At 40.2% G+C, this 27,437-nt stretch overlaps 3 protein-coding genes across 4 annotated transcripts; 1 reads left to right on the top strand and 2 right to left on the bottom strand.

Annotated features, from left to right (window-relative positions):
- Positions 1 to 9,848: 9,848 nt before the first annotated feature.
- On the top strand, positions 9,849 to 13,863 carry LOC139554570 (apoptosis facilitator Bcl-2-like protein 14). The gene is made up of 6 exons (XM_071367490.1): positions 9,849 to 9,980; positions 10,345 to 10,987; positions 11,327 to 11,431; positions 11,622 to 11,683; positions 11,995 to 12,276; positions 12,671 to 13,863. Exons 2-6 carry the CDS (start codon positions 10,354 to 10,356, stop codon positions 12,716 to 12,718), a joined length of 1,131 nt encoding a protein of 376 aa, XP_071223591.1. The 5' UTR covers positions 9,849 to 9,980; positions 10,345 to 10,353; the 3' UTR covers positions 12,719 to 13,863.
- Positions 13,864 to 14,019: 156 nt separating this feature from the next.
- On the bottom strand, positions 14,020 to 21,232 carry LOC139554569 (uncharacterized). The gene is made up of 5 exons (XM_071367475.1): positions 17,898 to 21,232; positions 17,355 to 17,639; positions 16,527 to 16,650; positions 16,024 to 16,134; positions 14,020 to 15,571 (listed from the first exon to the last, which is right to left on the bottom strand). The coding sequence occupies exons 1-5, from the start codon at positions 18,097 to 18,099 to the stop codon at positions 14,908 to 14,910; spliced, it is 1,386 nt and encodes a 461-aa protein (XP_071223576.1). The 5' UTR covers positions 18,100 to 21,232; the 3' UTR covers positions 14,020 to 14,907.
- Positions 21,233 to 21,388: 156 nt separating this feature from the next.
- LOC139554580 (large ribosomal subunit protein P2-like) lies at positions 21,389 to 26,995 on the bottom strand. 2 transcript variants are annotated; one of them, XM_071367510.1, is made up of 6 exons: positions 26,587 to 26,660; positions 23,286 to 23,330; positions 22,352 to 22,475; positions 22,159 to 22,207; positions 21,729 to 21,821; positions 21,389 to 21,521 (listed from the first exon to the last, which is right to left on the bottom strand). In XM_071367510.1, exons 3-6 carry the CDS (start codon positions 22,472 to 22,474, stop codon positions 21,445 to 21,447), a joined length of 342 nt encoding a protein of 113 aa, XP_071223611.1. In that variant the 5' UTR covers position 22,475; positions 23,286 to 23,330; positions 26,587 to 26,660; the 3' UTR covers positions 21,389 to 21,444. The 2 variants fall into 2 exon arrangements, with proteins under 2 accessions (XP_071223611.1, XP_071223601.1); XM_071367500.1 differs by lacking the exon at positions 23,286 to 23,330 and having other exon boundaries at positions 26,587 to 26,995.
- Positions 26,996 to 27,437: the final 442 nt, after the last annotated feature.

Genomic DNA, 27,437 nt, shown 5'->3' with positions numbered 1-27,437 from the left:
AAGCCATTAATGAGGACAGTAAAAACAGATCAGATGACTTAGGTGGTCTATAAATGGTTAAAATGATCAGTGGTTGACAGCCAGGGAGTTTACCAGACAGACATTGAAAGGAAGAGAGCTGGCATGCACTAACCAGGGTTTTGATTTCCATGAGCAAGAAGCACAAAGGTATTTCATTGCATAACTTGGAAATCCCAGTCCGAGGGCAACAGCACTAGAATATTATTTGCATTGTGGGAGGCAACCTGTCTGCCTAGGGAGATTCAAACTTACCTTTGCACCTAGCACTCTTTCAAGAATCCTTAATCTACAGCAAAGAAATCTTGTCAAGAAGGAAGTTATGCTCATGTTAGGGACAGCAGGCGACTGACGCAACGTTCAGCCTCGGTTCTCTGGATATCCCTGTTGCCAATAAGATGTCATTTCAACTAACTTCCTGAAAATTTGCAAAGGTCTGGTACGTTTCAGTCTCCCTAGGCAGGCAGGTTGCCTACAACAATTTAAACAATGGTCTAGTGCTGTTTCCCTAGGGATAGGATTTCTGAGTTACACCATGAAATAACTTGTGCTTCCTGACAATACAAGAGAGATAAGATCTATATAATGAAATCACGTTAACAGTCATTTTGCAAAAGACTCCCTCCCCTTTAACTGGCACCCTATTACCACTACTCCCTTTAGAATCTCATTTGGCCGTCCGTTTCATCAAGGCAAACCAACTACAGCAGATAAACGTTCAGACTATGACCTCTACAGGATAAGATGATCTTTGACCTTGAGGTTAGCTAGCGTAAAGTGCCTTTTTGCCCTTAGCCTGTGTCATTTGATAAGGAGTATGGCATGAACAACCTGACACTTGGATGATGGGACATGTGAAGTGCGAGCAGGAAAAGAGGACAAAAACAAGCTGACATAATACGTAAAGACCTTGCCTTGTACCTTGTCTCGTATAAATGTAATTTCACACAACTTCTAATTTGTTGACCCAGACATCCCTTAGTAATATACTGTATGTGCTGAAATGTCTTATAGCTACAGCAGATTAATCAATTGTGTGCGCGTGTGTGTGTGTGTGTGTGAGTTTGCGTGTGTGTGTGTGTGTGTGTGTGTGTGTGTGTGTGTGTGTGTGTGTGTGTGTGTGTGTGTGTGTGTGTGTGTGTGTGTGTGTGTGTGTGTGTGTGTGTGTGTGTGTGTGTGTGTGTGTGTGTGTGTGTGTGTGTGTGTGTGTGTGTGTGTGTGTGTGTGTGTGTGTGTTTGCGTGCGTGTACCTTCCACCTGCTTATTAGGCATAAATTGGTATGGAGGACAGACAGGTGAACACATCCTGCATCTTGGTGGGTGTGGCAGAGTCTTGGGCCTGGTGACAGACAGTGAGGCCAAGCCTGTTCAGGAAGGAAGTGAAGAGTTTAATTCCAAAACGCTATATATACATTTTCAGAAATGTTGGTCAAATCTAATCAAATCAAAGTTTATTTTGTCGCATACACAGATTAGTAGTTGTTAAAGTAGGCGCAGCGGAATTAGCAAATTGGTCAATTAGAAATTGGTAAATTAGCTTTTATTGTCTGAAGAAATTATGAGAGAGATCAGTGTGTTTTTTCGACTATCTGATCATGGCATGGAGTTGTTCAATGACAGACATGTACTTGTTTAAAATATATCACCTGATGGTTTAATTTCAGAGAGACAAATAATTATGTTATTTTTTTACTAAGTGCTTTACAGTATACCTGCCTCACTCTTTGATAAATAAGTAGTACTGCTAGGTTTTACACAGTCAAATGTAACAAATAACAAAGTTTTTTATTCAAGAACTGTACAAATTATAAATTTCTGACGTCAAATAATAAAAAATCGAAACATAAAAATCGATACAGTAATATGAGATCTGTATGTAAAACTTTTACATTGGACATTTGAATAATTTACCAGATGCTCTTATCCAGTGCGACTTACAGTAAGTGCATTCATCTTAAGACGCTAAGTGAGACAACCATATATCACAGTCAAATATACAGGATACAAACATTCCATTCCAGCTAAACAATGGATATACAGTATAGTGTTTTGTAAAAAATACATTTTCATACACACAAAATCTATGAATAACAAATCTATAATTTCTGATGAAAAAACACAAATGTGATAAATTGGTAGATATAGCATTTTGGAAATGAACTCTTCAAGTTATACTCATGTCAAGTCCTGTAAATGATGCAATGAAATACCTTCCTGCTTCCTGCTCATGGAAACTAAGCCCTGGTTTCTGTATTACATAGAAAAAGATGATATCAGATGTGAGCAGTCTGAATAATCGTACCTGGGGAAGTTTATGGAAATTGTACACTGATACCAGGGTCACTTGTGTTGACTTATGCAAGTCACAAGTCCCTCTAAATGTTACTGTTTAGTGTTTAGTTGTGAAAATACTAGAAAAAAAGTTGTGTGTTATTAAATATTCCAAATATATATACCTATGTGAGGATAATGTGTGTGGAGGGAAATATTTTAATGTGTTTTAGACAATTCAAATAGAAGTGTATATTTATCCTCTTAAGGATCTTTTTTACATTTTCGCCTAAAATGACATACCCAAATCTAACTGAGCTACAGGCTGTTAGATTTGGGTATGTCATTTTAGGCGAAAATGTAAAAAAGGGTCCGAACTTAAGAGGACAAATATAGAAACATATATAAGCAAGGATATGCATATTCTTGGTATCATTTGAAAGGAAACACTTTGAAGTTTGTGGAAATGTGAAATTAATGTAGGAGAATATACATTAGATCTGTAAAAGATAATACAAACAAAAAAACAGGCCTGTTCAAATATTTTATTTTTTCATCATCTTTGAAATGCAATAGAAAGGCAGTGTGTATGCAGTGTGTATGCAAAGTTTCAGATTTATCCAGTGAAGCATTGCAATACTGCACAATATTTTTTATCAAGTCTACCCAAATGTGCCGAATTGGTCAATTGATACATTTTCAAGTACATAACTATAGAGAACATACAACATTGATATGGTAATACAACATTTAAGTTTACACATTCCCAGGAATGTCATACATGATGGATCATTAGCTTATACACTAACTGTCACACATCTAGATGGCCGGACGGGGTGGGTGTGGAGCCAGAGACAGCAGGGGTTCAAACTGTAGAACCCAGTTCCTACATTTGAATATACAAATTGATTTTATCAAACAAAACTATGCTACAATTTATCTCTGGTCCCCTCAGGATCACAAATCAGAGCAAGATTACTGAATGTAAGTACATGATTTACCTTCAGAGGTGAATGTATCAAACCAGTTGCCGTGATAAAAGGGTTTTGTTGTTGTGTACTTTCCTCAAACAATAGCATGGTATTTTTCACTATAATAGCTACTGTAAATTGGACAGTGCAGTTAGATTAATAAGAATTTAAGCTTTCTGCCCATATAAGATACATCTATGTCCTGGAAAGTTTGCTGTTACTTACAACGTCATGCTAGTCACATTAGCAACAACTGTCCCGGTATAGTGACACCGATCCCATAGAGGTTACATTATTGTACAGTCCTCTGTGAAATACATGACAAGGTCAAACCAGTTTACATTATCTTTAACTGTGATGTCATGGGGAAGACCAACAGCTCTTTTCCTGATCTAGAATTCTCCACTATCAGACTTTGTTACTGCAAGCTGCTCAATAATGAGACTGACATGTAGGTCCTCTCCAATAATTCAGAGTTGTTTAAGAGTTTAGTTTGTGATGACCAGTTGTCCATCAGCAATGAGGAAGCCCTTTATAATTATTCTCAATCAGGTGATCTAATTAATCTTCACAAGGTTGAGCCCTAACAATACAATGACTCTGCTATACACTATCTATCTATAGACACATTAGAGACTTTTGGGTTTCACTTTGGTTTCTCTATGACATGGTTTAAGTTAGCTGCCTTTCCAACTGATGCATATTTATTTTAAATGGTACTGATTTCTCTAAAGTCAGACTGAGGATACTGCAGTATCTAACTTATAAACCTCTGCAGCAGCCAAAATGTGTTTGAGTGCGGCAGAAGCAGGTAATGACCTAAGAGATAAAGATTGATGACTGATTACAGAGTGGTGTCTCTTCCTGCTACGCTGCGGTGCGCTGTCCCCCCAGGTCAACGAACGCACCATGTGAGAGGAAACATGAGTCCGACATTTGTCCTGCTTAAGGGCCATAAAAAATGAAGCAGGACACCTGGAGTATCAACCTGGATCAAATTAAGTTCAATTTAAAAACAAGATAAGGCTCCCAAACATAGACAGCTATCAAGCTGCTAAAGTGGTTCAGCAACAAATCTCTTAATTTCATCATAAATGTATCTTAATATATAGTACAAAAATCTATTTGCCCCAATCAAGTTAACAAATTATTATCAGTGTAGTCTTACATTACAAAAAATAAAAGTACGAAAATTAAGAAAATACCAGTGCCCTTTCAGCTGCGCCTCCCAGAATGAATAGTGTTTGTGAATCATTCATCTGTCACACTTTCTTCTTGGGATCAAATTATGTCTAAGTTTTTTGTTTACACCTCATTTACTCTAATTCTGGAGTGCATCATATGAAGGCCAACCTGTCACATTAGAGACCATACAATAACATACCACATTCAAGGTCCTTACTGAAATGACCAGTCATCTTAAAGCAAACCAGCATAAAGGTACTGATCCATTGGATAGTTGGTGTGTTTTGCACAAATATTGCGTTGACTATCAATCTATGTGATCACATAGACATCACAATGATGAACTCTCTTATTGTGTTTCACGGTATTTGAGGTGACAGCCGCTGGCAGTAAAGTGTTGCCTAAGGGTTCAACTTAAGTAAGTCGAAGTGGATGCCAGCGACTCTTCCTGGGACGGTGAATTGGATCACATAAGAGAACGCTCGTTGATCAGATAAACATATTACTATGTGAAACGGATATGATGCGTTGTCATGTAGAAAAAGGAATAATGTCAGCTCTACAAGTTGGTGTGTTTTGCACTAATGTAGCTTTGACTATCAACCTATGTGATCACAAAGCCATCACAATGATAATGTCATGCCCTGATCTGTTTCCCCTGTCCTTGTGCTTGTCTCCACCCCCATCCTGGTGCCGCCCATCTTCCCAATTATCCCCTGTGTATTTATACCTGTGTTCTCTGTTTGTTTGTTGCCAGTTCATCTTGTTCGTTCTTGCTTACCAGCAGTTTTCCTGACAGCTCCTATCGTTTCCCAGCATCTCTTTGCTAGTCCTCCTGGTTTTGACCTCTGCCTGCCCCTGACCCTGAGTCCGCCTGCCGTCCTGTACCTTTGCCTTACCTTGGATTTTTCGACCCCTGCCTGCCTTGACCTGTCGTTGCCTGCCGCTGTCTCTACAATAAGCATTGTTACTTCGACAGTCTGCATCTGGGTCTTACCTTGATCGCTGAGAGATAAACTCTCTTATTGTGTTTCACAGTGTTTGGGGTGACATTCTTTGGCGTTGAAGCATCACTGGATGACTAGTTGATTTTAGTACATAATACATAGTCTATTGTGGAATGTAAATATCATATTGATTTGATCAAATTCCTCACCAAATTTTTAACACTGAGGATGTACCATTATTTTTAGAAAGGTACAACAAATTAAATCCTCCCTAAAAGCAGTTCAATTATGAGAGAGCCCTTCATAATCCTCTCATAGTTTCATGATCTGACTGTTGGTCAAACATCAGGGATCAGTATAATGGCCTGTTGTAGAGGCTGACTAACAGAGGGTGAACAACACTAATGCCACTTTGTATGCCACTGTAACTGTATGAGTTTCCAGTTGGTATTTCAGGAGAGAAATAACTGAACATCCTTCACATGAGCCAGCTGTTCACTACTAGCTCTGTAATCCTTCTGTAAGGTCAGCCTGGGTGCAACATGTATTGCGTCTGAGTACAGAATAGAATAGAATATAAAAGTAGAGATTAGAATATAAGAGAATATAATGGAATATAATAGAATAGCAGAGAATTAAATGGAATATAAGAGAATACAATGGAATACAATAAAATAGAATACAAGAGAATAGAATGGAATATAAAAAAATGGAATAGAACAGAACAGAATAGAACAGTGCCTCCCGAGTGGCGCAGCGGTCTAAGGCACTACATTGCTGTGCTAGAGGTGTCACTACAGACCCTGGTTCGTTCCCAGGCTGTGTCACAACTGGCCGTGATCAAGAGTCCCATAGGGCGGGGCACAATTGTCCCAGCGTTGTCTGAGTTAGGGGAGGGTTTGGCCGGGGGGGGTAGGCTGGTTGAATTTGTTCTTAACGGACTTGCCTAGTTAAATAAAAAGTCCATCTCAAAATTCACAGTGATGTGTAAATGTGTCATCCACAAACATCAAGTTGTCTATAAAACGAACCTATTGGTTTTAGTGCATTACATAAAAGGAGACCAGCAAACTGAAACTTCACCCATATGTAAATCATGGATTTGGAGAGGCAACAAATGCTTGATTTGCAAACGTTTTTTTCTCTCACAAACTTCTCTTTTTTTCTTTTTCCAGGTACAGTATATACATTGAAAAGCAGAAGGGAGTGGGTGTCTGCAGCACACAGGGTGAATTGTGCAGCAGGTACTATTGAGAGGTTTTACACACCATCCCCAGTGTTCACAGAGAATGTTAATAAGGCATAGTGAGTCAGCAGCCACACTCATTATGCAGGTCATGATCATGCCATTTAAACCACAGTGATAAGAAGAGGAAAGACGGAATAGTACATTGTTCAGTTTGTGTGCAAAGCACTTTGTGAAAACTAATGAGGATGCTGCAGGGGTGAAGCCACAAAAAGCTTCATGAATAAATGTGATTGATTGATTGAGGCTTGTATTTTTCCATTGCACGGTGTACAGTATGTGTAGTCTACTGATTGTTTATGTATTGTGATGGTGTGCTAAGTGCTATGGTGTTAACAGGAAATATAATTGTGCTCCTGGGTAAAAAAAAAATTGGGGCGAAATTTGGTCAGAAATGTTGCAGATGGGAGGATAAAGTCCCTAGTGAGACACCATGGGAGAATGGAGAGACATATCGCAAGAGGAAATGGTAGAATGATGATTTACTGGGAAATATGAGTTTATCTGTGGCTGTCTGAAGGTTGGAATTAATGAGTGTTGGAATAAATACATACACACATGCACAGTATAGATATTTGAGCTCCTCCAACCAATCAGAGGTGAGGGTGGGGATGTGATTATTGTATGTTTTGCATTTAGATATTTATGTTTTGTGTTATGGTTTCACTCTGTGAATGGTGTGTGTGCTGGCCATGGTGCTTTCGGTTGCGCACACTTCCATGCCTGCCTGGGCGACAGGCGGGTCTTGGTGCTTCCTGCCCTTGGAAAATATCTTTGGGTCGGGGGCAGGAGCTTTGCCCTGCTGGCGTCTCGGGGAGGGTGGGGGCGAACGCACCCATTGACCAGAGCACCCACTGATGGGAACGGTCATTCGTATTGTCTATACTACTTTCTATACTATTGTGTTGTATTATATAGTATTGTATTGTACAGTATTGTAATGTGTTGAATTGTATTGTATTGTGTTATATAGTATTGTATTTGTATTGTATAGTATTGTCTTGCATACTATAGTATTGTATAGTATTGTCTTGTGTTGTATAGTATTGTATTTGTATTGTATAGTATTGTATTGTCTTGTGTTTTATAGTATTGTATTTGTATTGTATAGTATTGGCGTGTGTTGTATACTATTGTATTGTATAGTGTTGTATTGTATAGTATTGTAATGTGTTGTATAGTATTGTATTGTATAGTATTGGCTTGTGTTGTATAGTATTGTGTTGTATAGTACTGTATTTGTATTGTATAGTATTGTATTGTGTTGTACTGTATTGCATTGTATGGTTGTTGTTATTGATTTACTATAAAATGCGATGTAGGCTATGTGTGCCATCCAATAGTGTAAATCAAGATATATAGCTAGCTGGTTTTTGACTATAATGGTGCCTTGTGAGTAGCCTGTATTGCATTGCATTACATGATGAACTGAGAATTCAACAGAATCCTTTTTTGTATGAGTTAGTATTCTGCCAGCTTAATCTAAATTCTGGTCATATGACTACAGTGTGTGTGGCTGACATTGACTGGAGCAAATAGATTAACAGGCTTTGAACATGACCAAAGCCAGCGGGTCATTAAAAATGAAAAATCACAGCCATAATAGTAACAGTCAAAAATAAATTTCAGATCAAATGAACCCAAGTGTAAATTAATCAGAACCAGTGCATTAACGTGAACGCCGTCCCTTTTCTTATCTCTACTCCTCACATTCATCTCTGGTCACAATCATGAGCTGTGGTCGATTTCATGATTAATGCGATGCACCTTTATGATGGAATAAGATTACACTTCAAATAATGTAGCCTTGAATATGAGGAGTGCAGCGTAGACTTTTAATGGACTCTAGAAGTGTATGCCACTGCAGCCTAATGGCTATGTGGCCATACAATATAACCATATACTGTAGCCTAGTTGTGTCTTGATCACTTTTCTTGAATCGTACAGTGTAGTCATAACACTTGTCAGCGAATGGCTCAGACACCATCCACTTTTTAGTAACTGTTCAAACTTCCATTTCAGAGAATATAGGTCACTTTAGGGTGGTGTATAGACTTAAAGCCCATGGCTCCTATAAGGAGCATAGTGCGTCGATGAATGTTCTCTGTCTCTCTCGGTTCAGGGCAAGTTTTTCCAGGTCAAAGGTCACACCAGTTGGGGCCGCTCTCAGTCATATCTGCCTGGAAGTCTCTCCTCCTCCTCCACTTCCTCTCCTTCTCATCCCCCCTCCCCTCCTCCATCCTTTCCAAGGTTGCACAATAAAATCCACAACACTGCTTGGGAATATGCAGAATGACCCTGAGTCCAGGTTGGAACATGTAGCATCATGCCACCACAAAGACCTGCCCCAAAAAGAGCACACTCAATGATATATCATGTATTTTTGTGTTTCTCCAGACCTAAAGGTTATGGTAATATATTATCAGCTGAACCGAAAGTCCAAATCCCGCACAAAGTAGTTACTCACATTTTCCCTGCAGTCAACAAATGTTCTTATCAGTAGGCTACGGGTTTGACTACAGAGGTCCAGAAATGGTGATGGCAGCCTTTATTGCTGCCTTTGACAGTAATAAAAGTTGACTTGACTGTGCCCAGTGTGTATGGTCAATCATAAAACAAGAGGGTGAGGATTCTGTTTTGTTTCTAGTCGCATATGCCACTAAACCTGCATTATTATATAGGCCATATGAATGTTATTTTGTTGATGGGGAAGTGTTATCTTAATCAAATCAAATGTATTAGTCACATACACAATTTACAGCAGGTATAAAAGGTGCAGTGAAATGCTTATGCGTTAGCTCCCTCAACAATGCAGAACATAAATCCTTTATCAATAATAACAACGATGAAGTAAAAAAATTAAATAAGAAGTAGTAGAAGTAGCAGAAGATGTAATATGCATAGTAATAAGGGACTGGATTTACAATGGATTTACATATTTAAAGTGGGTAGTAGAATCAATAGTATATATTAGAACAGCAGCATCGACTGTGTGTGTGTGTGTGTGTGTGTTTCAGGTTAACTAAAACCAATACCGTAATTTCCCCTTGTGGGACGAGCAGGACAACACCGAAACCGTAAACAAGCCCTAAAGTACCGTTGAGGAGAAATCATATGACGCATTGAACTTCTACTCACCTGCTACACTTCAGCCACGCGCTCTGCATGAAGGGTGGTGATAGGCTGTCGGTAAAGAAGGAGGCGTAAACCAAAGCGTCATTATATGTCCTGAACAGGGTTTTTGTTGAAGAGGTCATATTTAGGTAAGGATATCTCACCTAGTCAACACGTCGAAATCAACACATTTATCGGGAAGGGAACAGCAAGACAGTTAGTGAAAAAGTGAGTAGCCTACTGTATGATATTCTATTATATTTCATGTTGTCGACTGACGTATTCACATGGGAAATTGGTAATGGTAGGCTACTGTTAATGTTCAGGAAGAACTAAGATCAGCATTGGGTGAAATACCACGACCAGAGAGAACTGTTATGCAAGTTTTTGGGCACCCAATGCTGTGTTTAATCGTTGGTTTAGCCGTATTTCAGAAAATGTAAACGAAAACTTTACTTTAGGCTATTTTACAAGTGAAACCAGAACAACATATCCAATACAATTGTGCAATTGTGACATATCATAATGTTGAAAGAAATTCGTATTTACGGTAATGAAAAAAATGTATCTAATTTTGCATTATCTATTGTAGATTACTATTATGCAGGTTACAGAAAAGAAGATGCCCAAACAGGCCCAGCTGCTCTCTCTTGGCCGCAAGGACACCAGTCACCTCTTGGAAGTGTATGTGAAGCGCAGCATCAGTTTAAGTGACGGGACATGTGAGGACCAGAGGTCACCAACAAAGCCTCGGAAGTGGGTGACACTGTCAGAGAAACGCAGAAGAGTCCACCGGCATTCTATTGACTCCTTGGTCACCTTAGGGCCCAGCAAACTTGAAGAGGGCGATGCCACCAGCACACCACACGACGAGGGCTTTGTTATACCAAATGTGGCTCCTGTAGAAATCCCAGGGCCTGCTGATATTCCTGAGATTGATGTGTCTACTGAACTGGAGAATAAGTCTAAAGAGGGAAAGAAGAAGACCAAAAGGCCCTCTCTCTGGAAAAGTTTTCTGGGTTTCTTCTCGAAGAAGGGGAGTGACCAGAAAGATGAGCATGAGTCTGGTACAGAGACTGGTGGACAGTCACAAGGAAACAAATCCATAAAAAAGCAATGGCGCTCCATGAGGAGACTACCTCAGAGAAAAACTAAGAGTGACAGCCTCAGAGGGTCTGTGAGGAGATCATCGTCTCGGAACAGGGCCAACACTACAGAAATAACTGGAGTTGAATGTAGGTTTGAGCGGGCATGGCACCCAAACATCACACACACTACTGTTTTTGTTGTTGTTGTTATGATCCTTTTGTTCAAACAGGATTTTGTGGATAATCTTAGTTTAACAGTGTTTTGGGAAATTGGGCCTTAGTTGGTAGTCCAGTTGTTAGAGAGTTAGTTGGTAGTCCTGTTATTAGTTGGTAGTCCTGTTATTAGAGAGTTAGTTGGTAGTCCTGTTATTAGTTGGTAGTCCAGTTGTTAGAGAGTTAGTTGGTAGTCCTGTTATTAGTTGGTAGTTCTGTTATTAGAGAGTTATTGCATGAAAAAAATACTCTGTTACTTGTTACTCTCTACAGCGGTTGTGAGTGTGGTGCTTACAGACTCGTACTATGAGAAAGTGTCAGAAGAGCTGGAGAAGATTGTGTCTGAGGAGAAAGAGACAGACACAGCTTCTACAGATGGTAAGTAGCCTATCATCAAGCAATGTTCTCATGTGTATTGATGTCTTATCTAATCATAATAGAAATCGCACATTCAATAGCATCCTAAGCAATCTATATATAAAACTGTAACGGCCATGTAATACAGCACATCACACATCTGTTACAACTGTGTAGACTTCTATTGACCCTTTCTATCCATTTCTTACAGAGGACGTCATCAAAAGGATAATTGTTCTGATGAAGCAGCAAGGAGACGTCATTAATAACAAGGTTTGTGTTCATAAACTACAAAGAAAAATAATGTATGTGAGAAACTTAATACAAAGTCTATCTTTGACACTCAATGCTTCTTTCACATCCAGGATAGCTTGCTATAGCCTGGGTACCAGTCTGTTTGTGCTAACATTCCACCCCTTGTACGCAGTATCCTATGCCAAACAGGTTTGGTAAATGGCACAGAGTACAAGGAGTGGAATATTACCACAAAACTGGTCTGGATTTCAGGCTAAATGTGCTATTTCCTCATGGATAATGTATTACTCTATGGTCACTCATGAAAGTATGTCCTGCTCTCTCCATAGCTGAAGGAGAACCCCAGCCTGAGCGCATTCTTCCAGAAGCTGTCCTACAGTACCTTCCAGCAGTTGGCTGATACGTATGTGGAGACAGAGACCCCTACAGGCCAGAACCGCCAGACACCACACACTGTTGGGCCCGGGCCCGTCAACGCCCCAGAGCTGGTCAAGCTGGCCTTCACTCTGGACTTCACAGCCAGGGTGGCCTGTCTCTCCAGACAATCCACAGGACACATCATGGGCCTGGGCAACCGCTACTTAGAGGACCGCTTCACCCAGACACCAGAGGCAAGAGTCAGCCCTGTTTTCTCTTTTAATTCAAATGCATGTAATTATGTGTAAATCACAGGAGGCTGGTGGCACCTTATTTGGGGAGAACGGGCTCGCGGTAATGACTGAAGTGGAATTAGTGGAATGGTATCAAATACAACAAATACATGGTTTCCATGTGTTTGATGACATTCCATTTGCTCCGTTCCGGATGTTACTATGAGCCGTTCTCCCCTCAGAAGCCTCATGTGGTATAAACTAAAATAGAAGGGATTGTCAGAAGGGATTGTGACACAGAAACACCCCCAACACACAAGTTAAAACCTGTTTTGTACTTTTAACCACAGTGCTGTTAGCAGGTGAATCAAGGAAGATCACATATGTTTCTAATGGCATTTATTTTGCTTTGCAGGTTAATCCAGATCAGACGTTGCATAACCAGGATGGTCCTAATCATTGATGCACCACCACATGCAAATGAGACCAACTACTGCAGGGGAAAGTAAACATACTCAGTACTGTAATAGCACATGTAGTATTCCTTGGGACACAAATAAAACCCAGAGGCAGGTCACCTAGGGAACATCACATGACAGCCACTTATGGTAGTCCTTGTACCAGTAAATCTACACTAGGTAATCTAAATAACTACTATGTGTACAGGTTAGTAAGTCAAATATATCCACTTCTTACCACTTGTGGTGCAGTCTGTATTTACTTATCTGAATTAGTGATAGTAAGTACTATGTAGCCTACTGTAACTGCATGTACTTGCTACAAGGTACAGGTACACTGGTTATTTTCCTACAGCAGGGTATCTTAATCCTGGTTCTGTGGACTCAAAGGGGTGCACAATTTTGGTTTTGCCCTAGCAATACACACCTGATTCCACTAATCAAAGGTTTGATGATGAGTTGATGAGTGACATGATGTGTGTAGTGCTAGGGTAAAAACTCAAATGTGCACCCCTTTGAATCCTCAGGACCAGGACTAAGAAACACGCCCCTACAGTAACCCTAGAGTAATGCATTGTTTCTGGCGATTCTACTTATGACACGTGAGAAAATAAGGAAACCAAGCTATTGATCCAAACTATTTATGTAGCAATATTTCCAGGTGGTAGAAATATATTTTCTCTAATACTGTGGTCCTGTGTGGCTCAGTTGTTAGAGCATGATGCTTGTAACACCAAGTGTCAATTCCCACTGGAGCCACCCATATGTGAAATGTATACACGCATGACTATAAGTCACTTTGGATAAAAGCGTCTGCTAAATGGTATATATTATTTCTACAATATCAATGTTTTACAGATTTGATAGAATGCACTTTACAAAACTTTATCTGGCTATGTAATAATGCAATGCAATGTCCAGCACTTTACACAGTGCACTAGTATTAGTGCATTTACATGAAAATTGCAGCATACTTCTATTAACTTTTTTAAACTATTATTGTTATTGGCAGTGCAATCTTTAGTTTCATCATTGTCTACCTGTTTTGGGCTGAACAACTGCTGATGAACAATATGACATTTATATAGATGTGTATGCTGGCATTCACACTATTTGTTACATGAATAAATTATGTTTTTGTTAAAAAGCACTACTTCTACTGATTGAAATGCATTATTTGATGGTACCTTGGTTGATACAGTATCAGCATTTGACTTTGGTTAGATAATGGCCAAACTGTCCTTCGAGAGAGAGCTGCATTCTTGAAACTGCCAGAGCTTTGAGTAAGAAAGAGAAAGCCACAGCCTTTTCATTTGTTAACTACTTTTATTTAAATGAACTAAGTTCCACTCAACCTCAGCAAAACAGCTGGTCAAGGTTAAAAGGCTTAACATTGTCTCAATCCAAAGGTATTACTATTCAGCTAACAAAATAATGGTGTTTATTAGGATCCTATCAAACACTGATAGTAACCAGATAGGAAAAAATGTTGTGCTTGCTATTTGCCGCCTTTCTTATGCCCAAGGCTGTAAATTCCTACCGCCAGTGGGCGAATGGAGTTCTCCGTTCAAGATGATATTTTCATCTCTGCCGGGTAGCCCCCCACTCATAGGACTGTCACTCACTTGATGAACAATACCCGCGGTCAAATACCTGAAAGTAATTTGATTAAACTAGTTGAGGTGTAATACATGTCCTGTGGACATTATTTACCTTTATTTAATTATGGAGTCACCATTGAGACCAGTGTCTTTCAAGCGCTGCATATACAATTTCATAAAATACATCAATCTAATACAATATAAGTACTACCTTACCTGGAAGTCGGCTGATAACGTAATACCTACTACTTTACCTGGAAGTCAGCTGATAAGGAACATGAGGGAGTTGTTTTGACTATGTGACGTGACTAAGAGGGACTCTACACTATTCATCATTCCTTCCAGTCATTGTGCATACTGGAGTGAGAATGGAAGGGCGTAGTAGAAAGAGAGCTTTTGTGCTTACTGCCTCATGCGGCACATGAGAGTCGACTTCACTAATTTGGTTCAACATACATTATACTTCAAAGTACAAACTAGTTGTGAATTGGATACAGGCAGACTTAGGTCTGCTATTCATTTGCTGAGAAAATCACATTCCTAACCATGTGACCCGATCAGGGAAAAACTCCTGACCCTAAAGTCAGCCAACATTAGTAGCCAGTATTGGCACACTCCACAGGAAGGCTGGGGAGGAGAGCTAACCCTTCCTCCACCTCATCCCCTCCCTGAGACATCCTCTCCTCCTCTTCCTCCACCCCCATGTAGGAGATGTGTGGGGAGGCCAGGGCCTCTTTCTTTATGCAGGGGCCATACTCCAGTGGCAGCAGCCTCTTGCTATGGTGGAGTAGAGACTGGTTGTTGGGCTGATTGGGCTGGTTGTCCATCGCTAGTTCCAGGTTGAAGAGGAGGGAGAAGCTCAGGGGGTCAGGGTGGCTCTCGGTTGGGGTGTTGGGGCTCTCGGTTGTGTAATGGGTGCTGGTGGTGGACAGCTGGAACCGCAGGACGGAGCGACGGCGCTGCTGTGGAGGAGGATCCTCTGCACTCTTAAACTGTGTATGTTTTTCTTTGGCAGATGCCAGAAAGCGTAGGGGCCACAACCTGATAAGATTGCAGGGCCACAACCTGATAGGATTGCAGGGCCACAACCCAACAGAATTGTAGGGCAACAACCTGACAGGATTGTAGAGCCACAACCTGACAGGATTGCAGGGCCACAACCTGACAGGATTGTAGGGCCACAACCTGATAGGATTGCAGGGCCACAACCTGGCAGGACCAACGGGCCAAAATCTGACAGGACCAGAGGGCCACAACCTAAAAGCATCACAAAACAGAGTGTAAGAGAGAGCACTGGCTGCACTAGCCTGACAGAAGGTGTTATGGAAAAGTACTTGGTAGAAGAGAGATTAAAACAAACATGTCTGACAGACAGGAGCTACCCACCAGGTAATGGCAGATCAACATTCAATTTTGATTGATACATAATTGCCCACAGTTTAAAATGAACCACACCTAGAAACCCTGTAGTCAAATTTGTTGATGTCAGGATTAACCTGACAAGAAAATCTATTGAAATATGATTTACCAACCACGTTGATATCATACGATAACCAGACAGTATGTTGAAATAACAAATGGTGACTCAACCAATTCTAACCTGATGGGGATGCTCTTGCCAATAACACCATGGTGTTTGTGTGGCACATGATTTCCAGTAACTGGGATCGCTGACTTACAGCTGATATGATCTGACAGTCACGTCTCACCTGTGCATGAGGTTCTTCCTGGGGTGAGAGAGCTTTAGAAGGAATGGCACAGCCATTTCGACACCCGGCCACAGCCACTTCCCTGGGACTTGGCGGAGCCAACACAGCACCCTGGGGGACGTAAAGTCCATGTACACACAAGTTGAAGCAAAGAAAAACATATAGACACAAATGTACAAATGGTAATATGGTATGAACATAAGCATGACAGAACGAGCCATAGTTACAGTGTGTAACCAAGGGGTAGACTGTACAGAATGTGTACTGTAAACACTATCAGTTCACAGCTAAGTTTACCCTTGGAAATCGCCGGAAATGTCTATGAATTGTCTATGGAAGTTTCCATAATTCTGCTTATTTTAATGGTGTTAGTCATAGTAACTATGCTATCATGTTTTGATTGATGGACATTTTATAGTCAGTGGGGTAATGTGACTTGTTTTCTTTGTTCTTCTGATAAATTCAATATGGTTGTTTGTATAGATGCTAGTATTGAGCATCACCTGTAGTTGACATGGAGAAAGATAGAGGCTGGCAGTATGTAGGGCAGCAGCAGGTAGGACAGCAGACGGGCTGGGAAGAATGAGTTGTTTACACCACATTTAGCCATGAGGTTGCACAGCAATGCTGAAACAGTAGACAAAACAAGCACAACCACAACTGTATCAAAAGGTTGGCTGGTTTCCATTAAAGTGCCGTAGATCAATTAATTACTCCCTTTTTGTTTACAAAGCCCTACTACACAAGCTTCCAACTTCCCTACTTTGCTGTTATAGTATAAAAAAAACATTACATACCAAACCCGCTCACAGGGTTGGTTAACTCTCGAGGTTCCTCAGATCTCCCCCAAATTAGGTAAATCCTAAAGTACACTGCAATTATACGCTCTGATGCTGCTTGTGCAATTTAAAATAATGATTGGGGAACTATTTGCTGAGGAATGTGGCTGTTTTTCTTGATTGTTTATTGAGCAATATTTTAGTTTGTTTTTGTCCTATCTGATTTTGATTTGATTTTGTCTATGAATTGTATGTGCAGGGCTCCCTTGCGAAAGAGACCCTGGTCTCAATGGTGAATCTCTGTCAAATAAAACATAACGTTATGATATTTTAACAGTCTTGGCTGTCAAATGTGAAGAAACCATAAAACAAAACTTGAACGTGAGAGATAAATGTTTTGTGTTTTACTATTGAGCAACGTTTATAATTGTCTCACCCATCTGGGCATGGCTTCACGGTTAAGGGACAGCTGAAGTTGTGGCTAAATGCCCACTAACAACACAGCAGTGGCATGACATGGTGATGTGGTGTGGGTGGTGTCGTCATGCATACCTCTCTGGACCCATGGTGGCAGGCTGAGATATACAGCCTTCTCTAGAGAGCTCAGGTTCCACCTCAGGTCCTCCAGGCCATGGGAATACTCCTCAGGCAACTCTGGATCCAGCTCTGAGTCCGTCAATACGTCCCCTTTTTTCTCCTCTTCCGTCTCTTTCTCCTCCTCTAGTGTTACCTCCTCCTCTTCCTCCTCTTCTTTCAGGACAGGCTGCGAGTCGGTGTCACTCCCCAGAGAGGACTGGGAATGAACGTTTCTCATCCTTACTAGAGGGTGCTTCATATCTGCAACACATTTTAATTTGGTTGAACTTTTGACTCTGGTCTATTTATACATTGTAATAACTACAGCTCTCATCAGTCCACTATGAATCTCTTTACACAGAGCGATGAGGTCATTTGTCTTCAAAACAAAGGGATCCCGTCCACAAAGCTCTTATAGTGTACAGTGTACCTAAACATTTCAAAGCAAACAACTAGTTAAGAAAAAAAGCAATTCACACTTTTATTGTGTCATGCATGCAGTTAAAGGGTAACACTTGCCTCTGTTATTAGCATATTTCATTTTCCAGGGAGATAGATACAGGCACAAGGAGAGAAGTAGGAGCAGGGGAAAAGGGGTCGAGTTCCTCCCCCAACCAGCACAGTGTGGAGTGGACACTGGACAGGGATATTTGACCAGGCACTGTTTGGACTGCCAGACTATGCAATGTTGCAAGGTGAAACTATTTTTAGTGGACACCATGACTCTAAATTCCCCAGCAACAGATTCATATTTATGTATTTACTTTTTAACCTTTGAGTAGATATTCTGGAGAAAAAAAATATTTGTAATTGGCATTGTCTGTAAAGATGCCATTTTCAACCACCTTCTGAGAGAAAATGTGTACTAAATGAAATATTGTACTCAATTTATCCACAAGATGTCACTGCTGTGTCATGAATGGCAGTAGACCATTTCTCGTCCCCCTTAGATATTGTTAAAGATGCCAAATACAGCGAAATATAACACAGGTGGAATACAGGAGGAGTCAGATGGGGACTTGATCTGCATGGAGCTGTATGCAATACACCAAGCAGAGTTAGAGTAGTAGTTTCACAAGCAAACAGGTCAAGTATGGATCAGTGACATTTCAGTCCAAATACACTATATATACAAAAGTATGTGGACACTCCTTCAAATTACTGGATTCGGCTATTTCAGCCACACCAGTTGCTGACAGGTGTATAAAATCGAGCACACCGCCATGCAATCGCCATAGACAAACATTGGCAGTAGAATGGCCTTACTGAAGAGCTCAGTGACTTTCAACATGGCACAATCACAGGATGCCACCTTCCCAACAAGTTCGTCAAATTTCTGCCCTGGTCAACTGTAAGTGCTGTTGTTGTGAAGTGGAAACGTCTAGGAGCAACAACGGCTCAGCCACGAAGTGACAGGCCACACAAGCTCACAGAATGTCACTGCCTTGTGCTGAAGTGCGTAAAAATCATCTGTTCTCGGGTTGCAACACTCACTACCAAGTTCCAAACTGCCTCTGGAAGCAACGTCAGCACAAGAACTGTTCGTCAGGAGCTTCATGAAATGGGTTTCCATGGCCGAGCAGCCGCACACAAGCCTAAGAACACCATGCGCAATGCCAAGTGTCGACTGGAGGGGTGTAAAGCTTTCCGCCATTGGACTCTGGAGTGATGAATCACGCTTCACCATCTGGCAATCCGACAGACGAATCTGGGTTTGGCAGATGTCAGGAGAACGCTACCTGCCCCAATGCATAGTGCCAACTTCAAAGTTTGGTGGAGGAGGAATAATGGTCTGGGGCTGTTTTTCATGGTTCGGGCTAAGCCCCTTAGTTCCAGTGAAGGAAAATCTTAACGCAACAGCATACAATGACATTCTAGACGATTCTGTGCTTCCAACTTTGTGGCAACAGTTTGGGGAAGGCTCTTTCCTGTTTCAGCATGACAATGCCCCCGTGCACAAAGCAAGGTCCATACAGAAATGGTTTGACGAGATCGGTGTGGAAGAACTTGACTGGCCTGCACAGAGCCCTGACATCGACCCCATCGAACACCTTTGGGATGAATTGGAACGCCGACTGCAAGCCAGGCCTAATCACCCAACATCAGTGCCCGACCTCACTAGTGCTCTAGTGGCTGATTGGAAGCAAGTCCCCACAGCAATATTCCAACATCTAGTGGAAAGCCTCCCCAGAAGAGTGGAGGCTGTTATAGCAGCAAAGCGGGGACCAACTCCATATTAATGACCATGAATTTGGAATGAGATGTTCGACGAGCAGGTATCCACATACTTTTGGTCATGTAGCGTATTTTTTGTTTTGGGGTAGCGATAGGAAATGAGTAAACAAAATATATTCTACTAGCTAGGTGAAGCAGAATCACTTCCTTACATATTTGGACAGTGAAGTAAAACAATTAATATGGCTCTATAACCCAGAATTTGGGATTTGTTATGAGGCGACAGCACAGAATGTCACCTTTTATTTGAGGGTATTTTCATACATCGGTTTTACCATTATTAATGAATTCCCCCCATTTTGAAGTTGTCATAAGTATTTAGACAAATTAACTTAGTTTATTCAATTTAGTCAAAAGTTTAGTACGCATCGACTATATCAAGCTTGTGACTCTACAAACTTGTTGGATGCATTTTCACTTTGTTTAGGTTGTTTCAGATTGTTGTGCCCCCCACCTCCCCTCAGACGATCCCGCAGGTGAAGCCGGATGTGGAGGTTCTGGGCTGGCGTGGTGCCAAATGGTCTGTGTGTAAAACGACTTGGGAAGCAGTTTATGGTAGAGAAATTAACATTAAATTCTCTGGCACCAGCTCAGGTGGACATTACTGCAGTCAGCATGCCAACTGCACACTCCCTCAAAACTTGAGACCACTGTGGCATTGTTTTGTGCGACAAAACTGCACATTTTAAAGTGGACCTTTTTTGTCCCCAGCACTGTGCAATGATCATGCTGTTTAATCAGCTTCTCGAGATGCCATTGGCAAAAGAGAAATGCTCACTAACAGATGTAAAATAATATGTGCACAGAATGAGAAATAAGCTTTTGTGCATATGGAAAATGTCTGGGATTCTTTATTTCAGCTAATGAAACATCTTGCATTTATATTTTTGTTCAGTGTATATTCATCCAAATACTTGACACCTTCAAATGGGGTGACATATATATTTTTAAAACCTTTTTTTAACTAGACATGTCAATTAAGAACAAATTCTTATTTTCAATGACGGCCTAGGAACAGTGGGTTAACTGCCTTGTTCAGGGGCATAATATCAGGGGCATTTTATCTCGTCAGCTCCGGGAATTGATCTTGCAACCTTCCGGTTACTAGTCCAACGCTCTAACCACTAGGCTACCTGCCACCCCCATATACGCGTAAAATGCTTTCATTTCCAAATGCTTAAACGGAGGTATGAAAGTACCCTCAAATATAACGTGACATTCTGTTCTGTCACCTCAAACATTTGATCTCATATCCAAAATGCTGGAGTATAGAGCCAAATTATAAGGTTTAGCTTCACTGTCCAAATAAACACGTAGTTGAGACTACCTCAAAAAGCACACACAATAGTCGTTACAATTACCTCAAGTATTGTTGATTGTAAACTTTACCGTGTCTAAAACGTAAATCCCATGCTATACTGTGAACAAAAGGGAGCTAAGAAAAAAAAAAAGTTAACATACCAGGGGTTTACTGGTCTTGATATCTTATAATCCAACAAGGTTTATTTTTTTAGCATAGATCGACAAATTAATCCCAACAGAGCCACTGCACGCAAGATACATTTTCCCATATCAAGAAAACGTGGTCGTTGCCAAAAGGAACACTACTGTTCTGCCAGACTTCAGGTTTGGCGAAGGCCACGGTCAATATCTCAGTGAGAAACACAATGTGTTTGTGTCATTGTAACATTCACTTTCCCCCCCTTTACAGTCCTACAACATTGAACGTTAATGATTTTTAAAAAAACATTTTAAAAAATGAAGACAACAGTGACTTTCTTCTAACCATTTCCATTTTATTATTGGTTTTCAACCTCTAACGGAAGGAAGATTAATCAAAGAGTCCAAATCCCATGTCATCATCAGATCCCTCTTCAGATTCCTCTTTCTCCTCCTTTTTCTCTTCCGCTACACAGACACACAAACATAGGTTAGTTTCATATTTGGGAGCCTACCCCCAAAAAACATTGACCATTTCCAGAAATACATATATATAATCAAAGTGCATTTAAAATATCAAGCGTTTTCCTCTAAATGTGTCTTCTCGTGCAATTCATTTCAAATAAACGTGTTTCAGTCCGTTGAAATTAATGACTCCCTACTATGATGGCTTACCAGCAGTAGGAGAAACTCCAGCTGCAGCAGACCCAGCAGCAGCAGGAGCCGCCACAGCACCACCTGCTGGCACGGAGGCCAATTTAGAGAGACCTGCAAAGAGCAACGGAGTAATTCATTGACAGGTCATTTAGATTGTACAGTGACTGGTGATTTGACAACATTTGCACTTATATGCAATCTACAGACCAAATCTGATTCACACGATGGTGCCAAACTAAGCTGTACTGGTATTTTGGGTATTTTATTTGGATCCTCATTAGCTGTTGCAAAAGCAACAGCTACTCTTCCTGGGGTCCACACAAACCATGAAACATGACATAAAACAGAACAGCCAACAGTACCGTTTGGGTTGGCCAAATAGTGTAAATCTGGCATAATTATGTATGATTTCATGAGTCAAAACAAAGACATAAGGACAATGCCTCACCAGAGTTCATGACTTCATTGATGTCTTTTCCATTCAATTCATTGACAACCTGTGGAGACAAATTCAGGTTTTTATTATCACCAGTTACTATGTAAACCAAGGCCTCTGTCCTGCAATAGTGTCGAAGTACACAAAAGTAACTCAGTTCATCTTCTCAAAATACAAGACAGCATTGCCCTAAATGGAGGCATACCTTGTCTAGGCGCACATCTTCGGCCTCGATTCCTACACTCCCCAAAATGGTCTTGATATCCCTGGAGGAGGGGCTGGTGTTGCCACCGAGCACAGCCAGGAGGTAAGCGGACACGTAACGCATTCTGCAAGCAGGAGGATGGAGAAGGAGGGGAAAAATTATTATATATATATTATTATTATTATATATATTGGCCTACTTGAAATGCACTCTGGATATTCATACTGGCCATATCCAGGTCTATATTAGGATAGGAGTAGCCAAATTAGTTAATCACTATGATTATTTTATAAATATATAATCATAGTGGTTAACTAATTTGGCTACTCCTATCCTAATATAGACCTGGATATAGCCAGACACGGTAAAGTTTAGAATCAACAATACTTGAAGTTGAGGTAATTGTAACGAAATGACACATGAAAAAAAAATGATATATATATTTCTTTTTACATTTACCTCAACTTCAAGTATTGTTGATTCTAAACTTTACCGTGTCTAAAACATAAATCCCATGCTATTCTGTTAACAAAAGGGAGCTAAGAATAAAAAAACATAACCACTATTTACAGTTTTTGATATCTTATAATCCAACAAGGTTTCTTTTTTTGCATAGATCGACAAATTAATCCCAACAGCATCACTACACGCAAAAATGTAATTTTCCCATATCAAGAAACCGTGGTCGTTGCCAAAAGGAACACTACTGTTCTGCCAGACTTCAGGTTTGGCGAAGGCCACGGTCAATATCTCAGTGAGAAACACAATGTGTTTGTGTCATTGTAACATTCACTTTCCCCCCCTTTAACGGTCCTACAAAATTGGACGTTAATGAAAAAATAATGAACATTAAAAAAAATGAATTGAGACAAGTGGCTTCTGACTATTTATTTTCTAGTGATCGATGACAACCGAGCTCGCTGCCCAGACTTACATAATTACAAAGAGGAGATTCTCCTGATTAAAATGGGTGTCCAACCTGAAAAAAATCCAAATATACACATTGTGAGATATTTGGCGAAATAGACCGGCATGCCTCTCCATAGGAAAACAATGGGTGGAGCGCAGGGTTCAAAGGGCAAAAAGTATTTTGGGGCTAGCATTTGAAGACAACCGAGCTCGCTGCCCAGACTTACGTCATTACAAAGAGGAGATTCTCCTGATTTAAAAAATATGTCCAACTTGAAATAAATATATCTCACAATGTGTGTATTTACTTGGGGAAATACAGACATGTCTGTGTAGAATTTCCCCATAGGGAAACAATGGAGCATCCTCAGAGTTCAAACAGTAATGTGTCATTTCTGATATTTGAAAGGCTAGTGTTTGATGACCGCAGAGCTCACTGCCCAATCTTACATTAATACAAAGGAGATTCTCCTGATTAAAATGGTGTCGGACTTGGAGAAAAAATAATAATAAAAATTCTATATATATACACACACACACATTGAGAGAAATTTGGCAAAATAGACATACATACCCCTAATTACTTAACCAGTTTACCATTTATCTACTACCATTTGCCCTTTTGTGTTTAACATTTTGTGGTTTGTAATCTTAGTGGTTTAAGAGCGTTGGGCAGTAACCGAAAGGTGGCTAGTTTGAATCCCCGAACAGACTAGGTTAATCTGTTGATGTACTCTTGAGCAAGGCACTTAACCTTCGTCACTCTAGATAAGCGCATCTGCTAAATGACTAAAATGTAAACTAGGCCTCTATGTGAAAGCGTGGCAATGATTTTTTAACTTTTCATTATGCACAGGCAGGCAGGTTGGCAAACAGACTCCTCTGATGGCAGGCAGCACACCCATGAAAACAAACTGTTCAGCAAAAAAAAGGCACTTTTGAGAGCTACCAGATTTATTATATAAAAAAAACACATTTTTAGTGTCTGTGTTTATATGTTAAGGGGGTGTTACTTTTGCAGATAATGTCACCCATCTAAATACAGTTTTTTTTATATAACTAAATGTATAGTGTTTATGTCCGTTTCATTGCTATGGTTTACATAGTTAAGGTGAGTGATAAGTGATAAAATTAACTAGAAAATGTTATATTTTGCAATTCTGAGTAATTACTAGTTTGGTAAGGATATACAATTTATTCATTACTACCGCAGTTGCTAAATAATTCCAATAGATGGAAGCATAAGACCACAAATACATTTCAGAAGATTCGTTCTCCCTGGATACTCCCTTCAGTTTTCCCGTTCGTGCTTTTTTCTGTCTCTTTCCACACTTCTAACACAAGAGGAAGGACTGAACATGCATTTAACAGATTACTGTGAAGTAATATAATGATGATTCATGTTATTACTACTTGTTTTTAAATGGGCATGTTTTGAAAATATACTTCATTACTATAACCTTTATCAATAAGCCTGAACATTAATTCAGTCACCTCTGGTCAACAAAACATATTTTGCCTAGTACATTCATTGTCAAATTCATCAACAAGCATTGACCTGCTCTGCCTTCTCGCAAAAGTAGCCAATTCATCAAAATCCTGCGAAAAGCTTGTGTCCTAGGCAGCAGCGTGCACTGACTTCTCGCGCAATCGAGGGGCATATTGAGGTAAATTTTCTAACCGCAAGGGTTGCATGATGTCATTTATTGACGAGCTGGAAGAAACACTCGTCTTTTCTATTCTAGGCTGTTTACTCATAATATGATACACTAACAGAGCTTTTTATAATACATGTCTACTAGGGTTGAGGTTAGCACACCTGTCTAGTGATTATTTGGCCATGTCTACTAGGGTTGAGGTTAGCACACCTGTCTAGTGATTATTTGGCCATGTCTACTAGGGTTGAGGTTAGCACACCTGTCTAGTGATTATTTGGCCATGTCTACTAGGGTTGAGGTTAGCACACCTGTCTAGTGATTATTTGGCCATGTCTACTAGGGTTGAGGTTAGCACACCTGTCTAGTGATTATTTGGCCATGTCTACTAGGGTTGAGGTTAGCACACCTGTCTAGTGATTATTTGGCCATGTCTACTAGGGTTGAGGTTAGCACACCTGTCTAGTGATTATTTGGCCATGGTTCAATACCTGCTGTAGTCAATATTTTTTTGCTCCCCCAAAAGCAACAGGCCTAATATGAGATAAATAGCAACCTGTAAAGTAATGAGTGACCATTTTAGAAAATCATGGAACATATAGTTTTTGGTTGCATGCTATTTTATGTCAATTATATTGCTGCTACAGCCTATAATTGATGCTTCATGTCCTTATGTCTTATGCTGCCATCTATTGGAAATATTTTGCAATTAAAAGTTATTAATCCACAAAGACATTGGTGAGGCAGCTGCGAAATAGTAAAAGCCATTTAGAAACAACAAATCGTCCAAAAAAATAGGTTACTATTTAAAAAATAATAATTTTTAAACATGTCTTCTGGCTGTTTAAAAATCGGCCACATCTTGAAACTTCGTCCAGTGACTTGCGGTTTGTTTAGGTTTACACATTTTTCTGATGGAGGTAACAACAACGTGTACCCAGGCGAACAGTGAACATGCTCACCAAGTAACGTTAGCCTTGTTGATAATAAATTACTTGAGGTAAGCCTATGGTTTAATGTGGGCACGTTTTGAGAAGTAGAACAATGGACTGGGAATAGAACGTTCGATAGGCGAGTTGGTTTCACGGTGCTCAATAGAACTAATAGAAGCTGGCAGGGTGAAAATTGCCCTAAAATAATCTGTTTTTACGCGATTACTTCAAACTATGGCAAACAGTTGGGACAGATGGTAATATTATGAAACTGGGCTACACTGCGGATGCAATGAACCAGTTATCACAACAACAAAAAAACGTTAATTTCATGTGTCCAGCATAGTACAGGCCACGGTCAATATCTCAGTGGGCTACACACTGCGTTTGTGTCCTTGTAACATTCACTCTCCCCCTCCCCTTTAACGATCCTACAACATTGAACGTTAATGATAAAATAATGAACATATATTTATTTTTTTAAAGACAACACTGGCTTTCTTGTGCCCATTTACATGTTTTTACTGGTGCTCATGCAATGGTGTCGTGTTAGTTAGCTAGCAAACGCTGACATTAGCTTCTATAAAGCTAGCAAAACTTGTACGCGCCCTTTTTTGCTAAACGTGTAACATATGTTATACAGAATGGATTCTGATCATATACTTGCACATTAAAACATCTGAACTATATTGTTGAAGCCGTTTTGATGGTCTAACACGTATTAAATAGTTTAACTTACTTTAAGTCTATACAGACACGAAACGTCGGTCACGCTGAATCTTCCGGAAGAGAAAGAGGGTCGTCACCGGAAGATAGAGGAATTTGCGGTGCCCAGATATTATTGGTCCATCATCAAGCCTCATCCAAAAACATCAGCTTGGACGAGATGCGCCTGACGACTGAAGTGTCGGTATGTATAAATACATTACCACTGTAAATAGTTTTAGGATCTTTCAATTTCTTCGCGACATAGCTAGGACTAAAACATGTTTTTATGAACATGAATGTCAGCAGCAGCACATTTTGTCCAGCAATAAGTCAAGCCATGACGAAATTAAATTATTATTTGGAATGTGTGATTCAGACTAGGGGTAGACTAGTTTCGTATGAAACCAAAGAATATCTATTAAATTGACAAGATAATCGAGTGACCACTCTAACAATGGAAATACATGTATTTAAAGGTGGAAGGCAGGCGGTCGAAGGCCAGAGCAGATGGGACCATTCTAGCCAATGAGAGGTCAGATATACGCTTGTGACGGACAGGCTTACTCAGATATATTTTTGTTGCCGAAATGCCACGTGAGCCCAGTTATATCAGTGAATACGTAACACCCTAACCATTATGAAACGTCTATTCAATCAAATAAGCCTATGTAGCAATTTTTTTTTTTTATGGAACAAATTCGACCCTTTTCATTGATCCTCATAAAATAATTCCTCACTTCATAGTCTTATTTTCATGAACAGATATTGGGTAGGGTAAACCCTCCCGCTTCACATCTTCCTCTCTGGTGAAACTGGCACTGGTACATATCCAGAATAGTCCATCTCTGGTATGGGTAACCTATATCATGGAACCAAAAAATG

The sequence above is a fragment of the Salvelinus alpinus genome, chromosome 2 (genome assembly GCF_045679555.1).
Source record: "Salvelinus alpinus chromosome 2, SLU_Salpinus.1, whole genome shotgun sequence".
Taxonomy (NCBI): Eukaryota; Metazoa; Chordata; class Actinopteri; order Salmoniformes; family Salmonidae; genus Salvelinus; species Salvelinus alpinus.
This window is presented reverse-complemented; position numbering and strand designations above follow the sequence as displayed.